Source organism: Echeneis naucrates, chromosome 24 (genome assembly GCF_900963305.1).
Source record: "Echeneis naucrates chromosome 24, fEcheNa1.1, whole genome shotgun sequence".
In the NCBI taxonomy this organism is placed as follows: Eukaryota; Metazoa; Chordata; class Actinopteri; order Carangiformes; family Echeneidae; genus Echeneis; species Echeneis naucrates.
This window is the reverse complement of record NC_042534.1, coordinates 4,314,943-4,332,112: the sequence shown is the minus strand read 5'-3', so window position 1 is coordinate 4,332,112 and position 17,170 is coordinate 4,314,943. Positions and strand designations below refer to the sequence as shown.

At 40.6% G+C, this 17,170-nt stretch overlaps 1 protein-coding gene across 3 annotated transcripts in view; it reads right to left on the bottom strand.

Annotated features, from left to right (window-relative positions):
- LOC115037434 (regulator of G-protein signaling 6-like) overlaps positions 1-17,170 on the bottom strand; it is a 59,803-nt gene that overhangs the window by 15,168 nt on the left and 27,465 nt on the right. For all 3 annotated transcript variants that reach the window (XR_003840464.1, XR_003840465.1, XM_029495980.1), the window contains 2 exons: positions 1,725-1,821; positions 7-57 (listed from right to left, as the gene is read on the bottom strand). Coding sequence is in view for 1 of the 3 variants with exons in the window: in XM_029495980.1 (XP_029351840.1) it covers positions 7-57; positions 1,725-1,821 (148 nt within the window). In the remaining 2 variants the exon portion in view is untranslated. The remainder of the gene's footprint in view (positions 1-6; positions 58-1,724; positions 1,822-17,170) is intronic.

Here is a 17,170-nt window from a genome sequence, read left to right as displayed (position 1 = left end):
ACCTACCTGGATCTTCAATGGACAGATTCTTCATCAGCCATTGTACAATATCTGCGCCTGAATCAGGTCAGACAGTGAGAGAGAAAAGAGAGTTACAGACAAATACTGAGGGAGATGTGCTACGATGTTAAAAAAAAAAAAAAAAAAAAAAAAGAGAGACGAGGAGGGAAAACTTTGCAAGTGGGAAGAAACAAAATTAAAATTTAAAGTGTTCTCTACTTTTCAGTCGGCTCTAACTTTAAATACATCAAGAGCAACTGAAAATTAAAATGTAATGCAAAGTCTATCCACTGACATGTTTACGAAACAAGAGATCTGTTTTAGAAAGAATGAGTTTTGTGACCATTTCCTTCAAAATGAAATAATTATCCAAGTGAGGATCATCTCAGGAGGAGGAATGTTTAGAGATTTGACAACACTTTCTGTGATAAGTAAACCTCCCTAAAAAGCTTTTTTTGCGGTGGAGATAGAGTATCATCTTCTACCCTCTCTGCTTTCTCTGTATCCCGAGGGAGGCGTTGTTTAATTCTCCATCATTCATTAGTTTCCTGGCCTCCGGCACTCAGCTGCAAACATTTGAGCTGCTGCTCTGCACATCCATCCAGCCGCTGTAGTAATTGTGTTTATTGATACGCTCGGTATATCGGGGTAATGCATTTTCCATAAGCGCAAAGTCTGAGAAAAAAAAGAAGAAAAAATAAAAGAAGAAGAACGATAATAGCATTTCTTTGTTTCCATCATTTCTATGGGGTGTGTCAAAACCTCCCACTGAGGCTCCAGCCTGTTAAAGTGATTTCAGCTATCAAGTGAAGCAACTACAGCCAGCAGGCAAAGGTGGCGAGCGTTCTTCCTTCAACAGCTCACCTTCAGCTGGCTGATAATGTTTTTATTCCTCCATTTTAAATCCTCACTCATTTATAAACTTTAAAGGTGCGATTTTCCGCCGATGCAGTCGCCCCAGTGCCAGCTTTACTGAAGCAGTCAGGTCAGGATCGCCTTGCTTAAGGGCACCTTGACTGCAGGAGAAGAGCATTATTCACTGTGTTTCCACAAGTTTAATCATAAGTTGTTCTCTCACTCTCCCTCCAGCTGCTCAGCTATCCCCCAGTGATCCATTGTGGAGGACAAACGGAGGAGCAGCCTTGACACAACCGCAATGAAATGCAGCCACAAAACACGTGTAAGTGTTGTGTAAGGCCGTGACTCAGCTGGAGATCAAGCTCATACCCACAGCACTATCACAACTGCGATCAGCATTCATCACGGCTATGGGCCCTTACCCACAGGACGCCGTACAATGGCTGGTTGCTACATTTTCCACAGGTAGATTTGAAGCGATTGAGTGGATCTATTGGGACATTTTGGGAACGGCATTAACTCACTTTACTACCGCAGTGTAAGACAAAAAGATGACGAGGAGACGATTAGCCAGCAGCACAAAGCCCGGAAAAGGGATGCACAGCTTCACTCATTGTGAGAAAATAAAGCCATTGCTGAAATTGGAAAATGAAAGCTTTCCTATACAAATCACCCTGGAAACAAGTGATCAATGACTCATCTTTCCAGCTCTCCAGAAACACGAGGATCTGAGGGTGATTTCAGCGTTTCCACTGCCTCCTTTCTACCTCTCATCTCCATTCACATCACCTCACGTCACTTAATGTTTACAGACTGCAGGCTCTGTCCCTGTCAGCCGCCGACATCTTCCTCTCTCCGTCCCTTACCTGTGACAACACTGGGGATTTTGGTCATGAAGCTTTTGACAGTTCTGATGGGAACCCCGTCCGTCTCATCCTGGATGTGAGTGACAATGTCTTCAATCTGCAGAGGGGAGACAAGGAAAGGAGGACAGAAAGAAGGCAATTTAAAAAGTGGGATCCATCTGAAACTTCGGCTAAATGGGCTGTTTTGGCCTTTTAATATCAATAAACCATGACTACTTTTAATCCGACAGGCTCTTCTACGTAGCTTTACTGCTGCAATTTGTTTCAACATAGAGGCTGCCTCTTTCAGGGTCTATAGTTATAGGCCAAATCATTAGCTCGAGCCAGCGCATTCACTGTAGTCCTCATTAATCCAAATGCACGAGACACTTGTGAATCATCTTTTGTCCATCTCATTTAGAAGAGCTTCTTCTTCTTCACTTCTCAGCTATCTCAACCAACTGCTGTGGCTGGGTCACAAAACAAAACAAAACAAGGTTGCTTTTATTTCAGCCCCCAGAGTTTCTGGTGTAAAAAAGCATTTAATTCATTGGACCATGAAATCCAAACATGATCTTTCCGAAGTGAAGTGCTGCTGGAAAACTGTTCATTTTCATTTTCATTTCAGATCATTGTGCACGAGCTGGTGTTACTAAAACCACAACCAATAAAACCTCATTTAAATTCAGCCTTTTCCGCCTTTCCCTTCAAATTAAACTCCATCTTATCGCACAGCCATCTGCTCATTGGTTTAGCCTTCAGATTAATGCCTCCCACCTAATATCCTGCTCCACCATCTTGTTTGCAGAGTTAACGCATCCCATCAAGGGAGCAATGATACCGATACATAACTTAATCTCTACGTAACATTACTGCATCATTGCAAGTTTGCATGTATTCTGCCTTTTTCCACAACTGCCGAGCAAAACATGCACAGTGTGCGGATATAAGTTGAATTCTCTTTTGTTTTGATTTCATCGTTGACACCCCCCTTTCTGCACAGATGCTTTTTTGTTTGCGTCAGAGAGTGGGAAGTGAGAAGTTGGTCGCTTTGGAGACAGAAAACTACCACACAACGCAGAAGTTAAATATAAACACCGAATCCAATCCAGAACACAGCGAGAGATGGACAGATGTTTTTGTTATTATTATTCTTTTCTACACATGAACCATTAAAAAAAAAAAAAAAGACAACATAATGTGCACTCTTACTGTCGTGCATGCAAAGACCTTGCGCTCAGAGAACAACACTTTGATCTGCACACCGTACAGCAGATGTGTCCTAATGCTGTGTACATTTTCCTGAACCTTTTAGCTTTAAGAGTGTATTTATAATGTGTGAGCTTGCTGTCAGTGGAATATGGGCTCCCACGCTGGGTCAAAGCTTACATGACTACTTCCACAACAAACTCATACAGACTCCACTTAATGCAGAATGCTTTAAATAGGCATCACATGCTGTACTGCTCGTCATATACCAGTCTACCAAGAAGTCTCTCAGCAGTCTGAAATCATCAGTCCATCAACATAATCATACAACAACACAAAGATATAACCTGTTCTACCTACTTCCACTTGAAAAGCTGGATAATTTAGCAAAAAAAAAAACAAAACCCAAAACAAAAACAAAAACTGTGATTATTTCAAGCAAAAGAAGTCCGAGGGAGTAAGATCAGAGTGAGGGAGGCAAAACTGGCAATAAATCTGTTACAGAGGAGAAATTCAGCTGCTCCATAACAACAAAATGAGCGAAAGCATTATATTAGCTCTGGCCTGAATGGCTCAGCTGGATAATGTGTTTTTTTTCTGCACAGCTGCTCCAGTTTTACTAAAATATCACATAATTATTATTATTCTTTGGTTTTGTTTATTGAAAACATAAAAATGTCCTCTGCTGTTGTAACTAGTGTTTTCTTCTGGAGATGGATACAACATATTGACTGAATAAAGAAACATGAGATGATATCTTGGAGATTAAAAAAAATAAAATAAAATAAAATAAACAACATAAAAAGAGCCGATAAAGTGCAAATAAGTTGTGTCGTGACCAATCACTTTCCCCTGTTTTTAAGATCTCTCCTAAGATGTCGTGGTCTAACTTACTCTTACATCCATCCTTGAGAATGTTCTGGCTATTTAAAGGATATATTGAAGTTCACACACTGGGAAACAGGCACATTTGCTTCGTTTCTTGCCAATTTCAGAGGATTGACATCACTCTCAAGACTGTTAGCTATCATCTTGGCATAGCCTTTAGAGAGTTAGCAAGAGAAAAAAGGAGTCTGCCACGAAATCTCACAAATAATTTATACGTACACAAACAGAATTGCATTAATAATACAAACACCAAGTTTGTGCGTTTGCACAGGAAAACGCACACTTCACTATTTATTTGACATGTACTTTACTAGCTAGAATCACGCCACGAAAAATGTGATTATTTAGGAATATTTAAGAATTAGGTGGATAATGAAATCTGGTCCGGCAGGAAGAGACTCAGTGTTGGGGGCTTTGACTCGGCTGGATTCTGCCCAAGCTGGAAAATCAGCCCCCAAAGAGTCATGCTAAAGTGTGTCAATCTGACTGGAGCTTGACAGAAATCGTTGACATTCTTGCAGATCTAGGAGTGACAGAGGGACTCAGATCTCAGATGTCCCAACAGGCGGCTGTTGAAACGTTAGTCAGAATAGTATCCTTCATATATGCCTGAGATGTGGAGGACCCTGCGAAAAGGTTTTAGAAACCAGAAACAATATTTTGCCGTTTCTAGCTATTAAAAAAAAGGATGGTGAGAGGATGCCGGTGCCTACATACCGGGAGCTAATGGGCTGAGGACTGAATTGAGATGTAAATTGGAAGGAAGGAAGCTCCCAAGTGATCGGTTTTGCTTCTGTGTGTGTAAATATGAGAGAATCGGCAGTGTGAATGGAGATGTTGGATAGGCTGGGCTGACGTGCTGGATTATACAGAGATGAAGTCAGAGCAAATTCTGAGGCTCTCAGGAAAGCCGGTGAGTGGCACCTGTTTGCAGAAGCCTTTCATCTGTATGGTGATATGAGAAGGGGAAGTTGAAGGACAGAGAACGCCGATAGCCAGTTTCATGAAGAAGGTACAGCTGAATAATGTGTGAAGACATTTTGATGAAGTTGCAGGTGGACAAGCTTTGAGCTTTGAGGGCCAATGTTGAGCAAGAAGAAAATGAACCGGCGTCGAGAGAGTCAAACTCTGAGGAGAACCTCCAGGTCATCGACAGCTGTGGGAAGAACTTCTGTGGTCGGATGAGAGCCATTTGTGATGAAGGACAAACTCTCCGTCAGGAGCAGCAGTAAGAATATGCATCTGAATGTGAGTCTCCATTGTGGAGGCTGGATTACCTGGCATACGACCCGGCCCCCTGCAGGGTGGAGGGGGCGGTGAAGCAGCCTGATGGAGCGGCAGAAGCTTCGGGTTAAACTTTCCCTCATATTTTAAATCAGGTGTCTTTATGCCATGCTAAACAATCCTCTCTAGCTCCACGTTCCAAGGATTTAAATTTATTGATGAAAAAAAAAAATTGGTACTGGAAAAGTACTGTGGACGTGGAACTGCCAGACAGGTACTGCAGTGTGATTAAATTGTGTTGTTTGTCGATGTCAAAGTGCGTCCACTGAAAGTGCTCCATTTTTTTTTTTTTTTTTTGGGCACAATGACAGCAAATATCACAGAAAAGAACAAAAAGCTTGCCTCCATCGCTCCCCCCCACCAATGTTCCCAACCGGTCTGCAGATTTAAGCTGACAGGCCTTCTGCTCTCACATTTCCGGCCATCAGACCGCCGTCACCTTTTCTCTCCCCTCTTGTTAAAAGAAACAGATCCTGGCTGTCTGCCATGACCATGGGGAGCAGGCAGCTTTGGGCTACACATCAGAATCAATATAATAATACAATTCTAACAAGAGCTTGATGGTGTGTGGAGACGGCTGCTCAAATGACTTTAATGGCCTCCGCTGTCATGAACAATCTCTCACTACCCCACTAATCAAAGAGATATTCACTGCAAGGTTTATTTCAGGTTATACCAGCTGTCGAGAAGATCATTATACCATAAGAGGTCAAAATATCCTCCTACGTCGACAAAATGATGCAAACCTTTTTTTTTTGATATTTAAAACAAACGTCCTGTGGGATGAGTCGTCAGTTTATCTGTATAAAATGGACAACAAAGCAGTTACATTCAAAGAGAGCCTTCCTCTGTTACCAGCCTAACTTGTTCCACAGACTTGCAGCTTTCGCAGAGAAGACAGATTATCGGATGCTGTTAACACACTAAAAACACGAATGAATTCAAATCGTGGTTGTTTCTCTTACAGCGGGTGACCGAGGGTGAATCAGAGAGTTCATCAAATGGTCCAACATTTCAACATTTTTCAGACTTTAATGTTATGGAAGAGCTTCAATCAGCTTCTGTCTTCTTTGTCGCCACAATAGCAACACAAATGGTGGAAATGCAGTTAACATGCGTTCTCAGCCGGCCAATCTCACAGCTGTTTCTCCCCAAAAACATTCCAACATTTATTTTTTTTTTTTATTTCACACAAATCGGCTGCTTTTCTGAATGTTGCTGTGTTCTTGGGATATGGGTAAAGTTGAGTCTGCTTTACAGTTTGGGGCCGAGATGCTGAAGGTGACGGCTGTGTGGTGTGTTCTGTGTTTTTGTCACATCAGGCTTAGTGAAAGCTGCTCTACTTGCCCCCCTGTGGGGCAGTGGGCTGCCTGATTAGTGTTATAACCACATGCTAACCACAAGTTTAGCACAGAGGTACAAGGACTGTATCGTTGATCACAGTTTAATAACCCTTTGGATCAGGATGGCCGTTCATTTTTACCCACCACTGTCCCCGTCCCTCAGTAATCTGTTTAATGTTTGAGTTCGTATCATGTGGTGGAGTATGCAGGGAGGCAAAAAATGAGCACAATATTCTTACAAACTGATATTATGGCAAAGAGGAGCTTCGTCGATTCATCTATAAGCTATTAAGGTGGTGAAGGAAGTATCTGAATTTTTTATTTTGTCAAAAATAGCATTGCTACGACATTAAAATATTCCATTACAGATTGTGCATTAAAAATTTAAAATGTTATCAGCTAAGTGAACTAATGGTTTCAGAGTTCAAATTCTCATTTTGCCGAAAAATATCTTTCACAGTATTATTATATACTGTGGATTGCATGGAATGGATATAGATAAAACATAATTTTGTAAGATAGTCAAGTGCTTGGTATGGAAATGAATAATTGGCAAATGAACTATGGCTGTCGTGGATGCTCCTGAATGTAAAAGGAGGAAAACTATGAAAAAAAAGCATCAGCTCCTTAAGGACGCTGCATCAGACTGTATGAGAGCATGTGACGGTTCTTTCCACTGAGGAGTAACACACGTAGGAGTTGTTAAGGACTGTATTAACTTTATCTTAGTTTATATTCAAAGCTGCTTGCTGTCCACAAGTTTGAAACTAAAACTAGATTTAAAATCTGTGAATTATTTAACCTTAAACGTGGTCCTGTCACTAAAGCATGTTGGCCGACGGGAAGAAGTAACAATAAATCACAGCTGGACCCACAAATAAGCACGCATATCCACATACACTCATAGATACCAACAAAGGTACAATGTGTTTGCAAAATTGACCCCCATTTCAATTCCAACCTTGAAACAGCTGCAATTAGCCTTTCCTGCCACAAAGAGTCTGTAGGAGAGAGGAGCAACGAGCCCATCACCATGGCTGCAATGAAGCAGGTATACGTCCTACTGAGCGGGAAAATGTCAGCCACAGCCCTGTGGGGGGGTTCACAGAAACCTGAGACAGAAGATTACATCCGCTGAACCATGCAGCTCCAAGCCTTGTCCACAGTGATGGTAACATGCTGCCAGATCAATAGCAGGCTGGAGAACAGGAAAACATGAAGACAGATGACTGACATTTGAGTCAACCATATGTGCCTTTCATCGAACCACTGTTTAACTGGCTTAGTCATCGGGGCCAGTGGACCATTATCACTCTTTGTTAAAGCACAGTATCACTTCACCCGACTTTCACAGAGCTTTTTGGCATTATCGAGCACTAAAATAGACTCTGAACCAGCAAAAACTGAAATGCGTCACCAAAATGCACGGGCGTTATGAATCCCCAAAGAAGACTTACAACATTCACAATGTATTTTTAATACATCAAAACACTCGAAGCGAATCCTTGAAGGGCCTTTCTTAAGTCTTATCCATGGCAGCAGCATTGGTCTGTTATCACAGTCTGAAAGAGGAAAAAAAAAAAAATCCCACCCTGACCAGCAGTAATTCGTGTGCTGGTGGTTGGATTTTATAAAAGAGGGACGGATCTTAAACATACATGTGAGGGAATATGTGCTAATCTACGAAATGATGAATTCAGTTTTTTGGGTGAGACACAGTGTTTGATCAGACTTGTCATAAGAGGCCATTGGCTGATTTAGCTCGTTCCAGAGTGGCTCCAGGACATCTGCATATTACTTTCACAACATTCTTAACAATCAAACGCTGAGACACCACACTGATTGCAACATGTTCCTTTGTGCATCAAGTGCCTCTTACATACAGACAAGGAACACTTGAACAGAAAGTCAAGTGACATCAGAAGAGGAGGAGATGGGAGAGCTCGCTGATAGCCACCAAAACAGACGCAGACAATTTGCTTAAGATGTCATGGACATATTTAAAAAGTATGAGCCCAAAATTAGGTTTCACAAAGACCACAGAATGTGTTTTAAATGTGCACCAGGGTTGTATAGGTATAGAAATGTAAAAGTAAACATGTAAGGTGGACAATCGGGCGTTTTCCCATCAGCGCTGCAGATACACAGCACACTGCCGCTGTCAAAATGAAGGCTTGTATGGATTTGTTACAGTTGATCACGTTTGCTGAGAGAGAACATATCGTCCTCCCTTCAATGTTGTTACTAGAAAATTGCTTTCTCAAGGCAGAGGCCATGCAGAAAGAACTCCCATCAACTGGCTGATCCGGGTTCGAGTCCAGTAACGTTGGCAGCCAGTGACAGTGCACACTGGATCCCTACCGGGGGGGTTTGGGCATCCTAACCCTCGAGAAAGCTACATTTTATGTAGTGATGCAGTTAGTTAAGCATTATATTACCAAAGACAACACCAAACCATAAATACCATTTAAAAAAAAACACCACTTGTCATGTCAGGAGTTTCCATTTTATCTCAACACAAATCTTCCCAACAGACTCCTCCCAAAATGTAATAGCTGATCAAAATAAACAATGATGTGTCACAATGATCTTTGATGAGCGAACACCGAAGTACACGTTTAGCTCGAACATGTTGCACCGTTGGGAAGTGTCCTGCGTTTCTAAGAGCAAAAACAAGATGGAGAAGCGTGGGACACTGAGATGACCTTGGAAAACCAATTATCCAATCGATATATCACGACATGCTGTCAGCACGATCCGCGCTCGGAGTTCACATCAGACCAGCATCTGCATCGTAACGGTGAAAGTCGTGATGACAAGACTGCCAAATGCAGCATAAGCTTTAAGAAATGAAGCAAACGGCGATTATTTAGCCAAAATCTGCATCTACCCTTCATGAACGTCTCCTTACTTTTACAGTGTTGGAGCCCTGGTTGTGTTGTTGTTAGCCTTAGTGTGGTTCAGCATTTGCTCGTGTTGTGGTGCAGTAGCACAACACAGTTTTTACATCCACGATCTGCAGGTTTGGAGGCAACAGTGGTGCCTGTGTGTGTGTGTGTGTGTGTGTGTGTGTGTGTGTGTGTGTGTGTGTGTGTGAAGTGTCATCTGAGGTAACTGTTTCTTGTGAGAGCACGGGTACCTTTCTCCCCCTGCAGTGGCTGAATCCCACAGCTGCTGCTCAGAGATCTCTGCACCTCGGCAGATATTACACAGCTCTCTGTGGAGCAGATCACAATCAGGAGGAGTTTCACGATTACACGGCACACTTCTTTCTCCCGTCTTATTGCATCCCTCCACTCTGAGTTCTGCTAGATTTTATATTGCTATGAAGTACTCTTGTTCTTAATGTCACAGTGACAGAAATTATTTACAGCTCTACTCCAAAGCCTCAGAGAATAGAGGCTTGGTTCTCTCCGTCACATTTTCAGCATCCCTTTATTTCATAATTTATTTTGAGGGATCATGATTGTATATTAAAAATAAGTATGAAATCCATCCCACCACAATCATTGTTATATATCTGATCTTGTAATATATTATAATGAATGTAAATTTTTAAGAAGGAATTGTGCTGCAATTATCCAACCAATAATGTTTTTAGATTCTTACTGGACATGTATTGTTTTGCAGGAGTTATCATTATGTATAGCTATTTTAATCCAAAAAAAACCTCTATGATCCAGTGCACTCTTAATAACCTTCAATTAACTTTGAGAAAGTGTTTCTGTAGTCAACCAGGAAACAATCTTCTTCAGTTTAGAGCTCTTTGGTCCCTGAAGCCTCGGACTAAATTCAGAAAGACTAATGAACATAAATATGTGTTAAGGAATTATCTTTGTGAAAGAATCTACATAAATCCACTCGCCGGTGGGCACAAGCAGAAGAAGCAGAAGATAAAAACAAACTGAACTCACTGAATATATCATCGGGCTCAAAAGCCTTTCAGCGCTTGTTCATTTTACATGATTAGTGTGCTGATTTGCTAAATTACTGTCTTTTGCATGATGCTTAGCTATCAGGTTGCCCCAAGTCTCTCCTGATTGAAATGCTGTGAAAGTCCAAATATATCTACAGAAAAGTTAAATAATGCTGTTAGCCGCATGTTCAGTATCAACGTGCATTCTCGATCGCAAACTCTTTTTACATTTGTGATCTTATGTATGAACCTTTCAATGCAAAACTGCCCCAACAACAGGAGATTCAGGAGTTTCATTTTAATAGTGTTGGTTCAAGAAGCAATGTAGATGATGCACTTGGTGTATATTTTGTAGCAATCTGCAGGAAAATCTTTTGCTGTTTTTTATTTGTTCTCAGTAACACGAAGGCTTCTTTGTGTTACTAGATGTGATAAAGCTTTTTGTTGACATGTGCAATAATAAGATTCTGATTGTGACGCTTAATAAATTCTAGACACGTACTGTTCATGAACATGCATTTCCATTACATTACTGCAGTAAGAGGAGCTGGCTAATTCCACGTTCAATTTGCTCTCGCCTGCCGGATGTCAGTACCTTACTCGATCCAGGAAGAGGATTACCATGCCAACCTGGCAAAGGTCAAATTGGTTTCATCAAATTTATTAGAGCTAATGATTTTGATGGAAATGTGTGTGTGGGCATCATTCACACAGTGTTTTACACACAAGCATACCCCAAATGAATTGCCATTCACCCAGAGTGGGTGTAATGACTCATGGCGGAGATAGTGAAGCTATCTGCCTGCAGACTGTATGGGTTTATGTCTGAAGGTCAGATATGATGGCTGCGGGACAGCGATGATGAGTCTTACTTGTTTCAGCCCAGTGCATCTGGCAGCAAAGTGATGTGACTGTTAATGGAAGGGTAATGACAACAGGATGGCTTTGTCAAGGTTCACCACCGGTGCATCTCTGCCTGACAGCTGACACAATGTATGAGGCCGGTCGGGATCCTGGGCCACAAAGTAAGAAAAGTCATCTGGTGTCATGTACGAGAAACAAATTACAACGCTTCTTCCACAACTAGCAAGGCATAAAATAATAACCTCCATATGACTGGTTTTAATGCAGATCAAAAGTTCATCCATGGCAACACTGATAAATCCTAACAACACTCATTTCTTCAGAGGATGGTTCCATTCTTAGCAAGAAGATTGTTAAATATGTCTGTATGAATAGGAGAAAAAAAACCCCCAACATCTCCTTAAATCTATATTCAGACACAGTTAAAGGCACTTCTTACAAAGTTCACCATTTTCATTTATCATGCTGGCATTTGCTCACTAACACTAAACACAAAGTCCAACAAAACTTTCAGATGGTGGTGCTGAATTAAAAGATGAGGGATTACTTAAATTGAAAATAATAATAATAATAATAATAATAATGATTCTGAGGGAAACCAGCAGTGTTCACACTAAAAAAAAAAGAAGAGGAAGAAGAAAAATAACAAAAATCGACTCACTGTTGGTGCCAGAACAAAAGTATGCTGGTCACCAAAATCAGAGTTCATCACCGTTAAAGTGATTGCAAAAATTGAACAGTAACAAGTTAAAATGCAACACTGGCCTAGAATGAGATCTGTAGAATGGCTACAAACAAACCAATAGCCTTTTTCTCCTCATTGTTCATTGCCTTTAATAATCCTTTGCCTTTAATTAATCTCTGAACGATGTAAAAAAATAAAAAAATAAAATAATAATAAAAATGTAATTGATTACGAGACACTTTCTTTCAATGTGACTTTGTACGGGCAGAAACTAGAGACTTTCGTGAAGTCTCTTTAGTGTCCAGCAGAGGAGAAAATTTTGAAAATATGGTAATCCATCATCATGGTGGATGCAGAACTGATCCATATAAAGTGAAAAAGATGAAAATCATTCTTTAAATCTGGTTAATGAGCCACATTACGCTACAGAAGAATGGCTGTTGTGTAACACTGATATTTATGGTGGGAATCAATTCCAAGTTTTAAGAAGATTTTAGAGAAAAGAGATTGTAAAACGCATTTCAAAGAAAAGGCTGCTGGAGAAGCAGCAGATTACGTCCTCAGCCCCCCCAGGCATACTTTACCCTCCTGGGACTCAGCATCTGCTGCAGTGAGGACAAGGTGCCTCACTGTCTACCTACTGCAGCAAGTAGCTGGATTTAGGTATCAAAAGGTCCTTTTTACTGCAAAGAAAAGCAACCAGAAGATTTAAGCTTCTCACTTGACTAACAAATGGTTTTTCCCTGTCTGGGTTGCTTTCGGCCCCTCTTCACTTTCACACTTTAAGTTTAGTGACTTTGTGTAATTGGTTAGTCCAAAGTCAACCTGCAGAGCTGCTGTATGTTACTCACACATCTTTCTGTACATCCTAAACTGCCTGAAATAAGCAGCGACTCTGTAATAATACAGAAGACCTAATCTCTCAAGTTTGTGGATCGGGTAATATGACCTAAGATACTGTTGTACTCTGTTGTAGTGAAATTCTAATGATACGCACAAAAGGCCACCTCCATTGCTGCTGGAAGCAGAGCTGGGACTGTGTCCTTGCTCGAGTCCCAGAAGGACTCTTGCTTTCATTGCAAGTGTCATGCGGTATTTTTAGCATCTCCTTAGGAAATGCTCAGAAGCCATTTCTTGGTTGTTTCTTGTATGCTGAAAATATATCATACTTCAGCGCTGGGAGCTCAGCGGCCTCTTGAGAGGCAGTTTCTAGACAGCGGCTTTGGCTGATGTTGTGCTGATCGCCCCATCACCAATCACCAGCTGCAGTGTAAGAGATCAAAACTGTAAATGCTCTGTGGTCAACTTGTTTAAACCCATTTTCAGCAAATTATTCTTCTGGCATTCAAAGTTCCTCCGAGCCAACTGTGAATGCTAATTTCATAAAGTAGTAGTTTGACATTTTCCTCTATCTTCTCCCACCTGTGTGCATTACGCATACGCTACCTGCCATGTCATGATTTTACCAACATAATCAAATATTATTTGAGCAACAGAAGTATTTGTTTTGGATGAAATAGATCAACTGTCACACTGCATCAAGTACTGAATACAATACACTGATGCAAAAACAATATTAAATAATATATGAATTCATGAAATGATTACACACATAACACAATCTATATTTTTACAATCTTATAGTGATTTTATAAAAAACCTATAAAGTCTTGGACACAAACAAACATTTCTATATTTAGAATATAAAAATAAAGCTACTACTGTGCATCTTTTGGATGCATCAGGATTTCTGCATCCAAAGTACTTAGCCAACTAAACACAACTTTTCTTTTTTTTTTTTTTTGCAGCAAGACACAGAAAGTGATGAGTTACAGGGGATGAAATGTTGAGAGGTCAGCCTTCTCATAAAAACTTGGGGATTGAGGTTTCTGCCTGACAGACAGCCAACTGGCCGCAGACGGCAGATTGTGAAGCGAGGCCAAACACTCCCTGGCTAATAATCAATCCAGGCAAGTTTTCATCGCTCCCAGCAAGGGACACCAGCGGAGCTGACCTTGTGTCTCAGAGCCAGATACAGCCACAACTACCAGAGGGTAAGTAATCATCGCAGGAGGAGGTTGATTATTTTCTTCCCCCTCCTTTGCCCACGGGAGTCCAGGATACCTTCAGCAAATTATGTCATTACTGTGTATCAAATCAGTGCAGCCCACGTTTTCCTCCTAAAATTCATATTAGAGATAAGAATAACTATTTTAGTATCATTTGCTCATCATCATCTTCATCGCCGTCATCAACACAGCTGACGTCCAGAGAGACTGAAAATTGTTTCCTGCATCATTTATCTCCCGCAGATTAAATTGATTTAGATCGCAGAGAGAAATTTGAATATGCTGTCCCAAATCAGCGGTCCTCTTTCTTATCGCCGCCTGACACAGCCTGTGTCAAACACCCACTATTCTGTCGCAGCCGTCTGATTAGGAGTCTCCCCACAGGAATATAAAAATTTTTCTTTAGGGGGGGTTGACAAGTTTCAGACGTGCTAAATAGGAAAAGTGCATTTACAAAGAGAGCCACATTACTTTGAATAAAAAATAAAAAGTAAATAAAAGCAGCGAGGGTAGAAGCACTTGGCACTTCCTTTCATAGATAAGACAGTGCCCATTTTGACTTCATTCTTAGTTTGTCAGAGAAATCCATTAGCCTTCAATTTACTGCTCTCCTGCTGCACTGTCACAGTGAATAGGGACGGGTATGTGGGTGTCTGTGAAATGGCACTCATTAAATTCTTTTTATCTTACCTAACACTTGAAGGATTCAAAATGAAATAGTACTGACAGAAGATAAGGAGGATTGTTCACCTCTTAAAGGGCAGGTCGGGACTCTTTCCAAAGCTTTTGGGGATCTAAGAGTTTTGAAGTCTTGTCAGGAAAAAATATTTGTTGGAAAATGTATTTTGGCAGACGATCTTCCACACACAGCAATAGTTTGATTGTTATGTTAAAATGTTCAACTTTTTCATTCCTGGTCAGATACACTGATGATTCTATATTAAGTAAACATTATTATGATTATAGTGTGGCGATAGAGCGACTGTGCCTACATACTTTAGGAGACTTTTCTATTATTGAGTGTGAAATCTCTTATTATTAATATAAATCTTGGACTTCCTGTGAGATGTGTGGGTGCTGGGAATGGCTCTTGGTTCTTTTCTGCAGATAGAAAAACAGAGAGAAACTACCAAAAGATTCTTCTCAAGGAGGAGAAAGGCATCACGCCCAAACTTTGGTTGATAAGTAAAAGAAAACAATAAGGCATAATTACTTCAAATGTGTGCACAAGACTACAACACAAGGTTGTTTTACTCAAACAGAAGCAGCCTCCGAATTATATAATACTTTAACACACACACATACACACGAGTTGTCTTTTCTCCTAAATACAAACCAAAAAAAAAAAAAAAAGAACCAAACAAATTGTTCTTTGTTTAAACAAAACTGTCAGAATGAAATCATAGACACACAATAGAAGAACTGGCGGTGAGTGTTGATGAAAACACACACACCAACTGATGATTTCCCATTCCCATTGATCAGTGTGGTGGGGGGGGGGCTCTGTTCTGTTGGATGCAATGCAGATTAGGCCTGATCAGAGCTCATTCGCAGGATTAAAGAGGCCGTGTGGACGGCCGTGGCTCTCAGTCCCCCCTCCCTCACCCGTGGATCTGAGAAACGCCCAGCTCCATCTGAGCACCTTTCCATTTCCTTCCATTTATTCCTTTCAGCGCTTCATCCCCACAAAGCACTGAAAAATATGCGCAAGACAGATAAAAGTAAACGTTTAAACTACGAAAGAAAAACTACAGCAGATAAGAAGGACTGGAGTGACAAATCTGTCTTTAACACTGGACTGGAGGCTCCCTTTAGCTTTTCCAGTAACTCTCTGTGGATCTTAAAGAAACTTAACCAGAGGACGAAAAAAAAAAAGCTATCGATACCTTTGAATGCCAATTTTCAGCTCTGCACTGCGCTAATGAACTGTTGCTGGGAAGTGGAGAGAGATTCTGTCTGAAAGCTGGGATTTTGTTTTATAATGCACATAATGCCGAGAGCCTCTGCGACGGATTTATATTTCTGAATCAGTGCACACTTCTCAGTGATCTATTTTTAAGATTTTTTTTGTTGTAGATATGCATACGGAGGAGTGATCACATCTAAAACCAATCTTTCATCAGCTTCATAGATAGTTCTGTTACACTGCATTTCAATAAGATAGGAAGTTGCATAGAATTTTTTTATTTTTTATGTTGGTTTTTTCTTTTCTTTTTCTGTGCAGCCAGCTGATAATAGACTACCGGGGTAATGTTAGGAGAGTGGGAGTGTGTGAAAAAAAACAAAAAAACTAAACCATACAGTACTTAGCGGGGAAAGTTTCAATCGGTGAACCCTGCACTGATACAGGAGGAGACGGAAGGTCTGAGTTCAGTGTGAGTCCCCAACAGATTCAGAACAAAGAAGCCGTCTACTCTCACGTCCTCAGAGGTCCAATTAGAGCGAAGACCGAGCTTTCCTTCACATTCCACCTTCCCCCGATGAAATACAGCTGTAACACCTTCCACTGGGGATTTCTTCCTAAACTGCCTGCTTTCAAAAGAAGCCATGCTAAGAAAAATGCTCCTGTACAACAACTTATTTATTCTCGCGCTTGGCCCCCACAAGAAAAAAAAATCTAGGATAATTACATCTTAATTTGCCCACATTCATCAAGTTAATACTCCAGACTGCACAGCTGAACTAATTGATTTCAGCAGCCCAAGAAAAAAAAAAAAAAAAATCTATTTTAAAGGGTCATTTAGTTTGAGATCTGCTTTACAACCTTTGTCATTTGTCAGAATGAAAAATTATACCACTAGGTTTTACTTACAACACCGTTTTACCCCTTAAACATTGCTGGGGTAAAGCAAGAGTCACTTAAAATTAAGGCTTAAGAAGGATTCGTGCAATCCAGTTACACAGGCTCAACTCCAGCTAGGACAGATTTCCATTTCTCAAGAAGGCTTTTATCTCTCTAATATAATTTAAGATGTGTATTGGGAAATTAGTGCCATCAAACAAGAACTCCAGTCTCGACTGCACCTCATGCTAATATGCAAATTTTTTCTGAAGGCACGATCCATGTTCACAACCTTACTTCAGCATGTTAGCAGGATGAAATAAGAGCTTGCTAAGCAGCAAGATGATAAGTTGGCTGTGAGATTCATCCTTTGGGGAGCATGAATATTCTAATAAATAAATATATTATAATAATATATTTGTAGTTG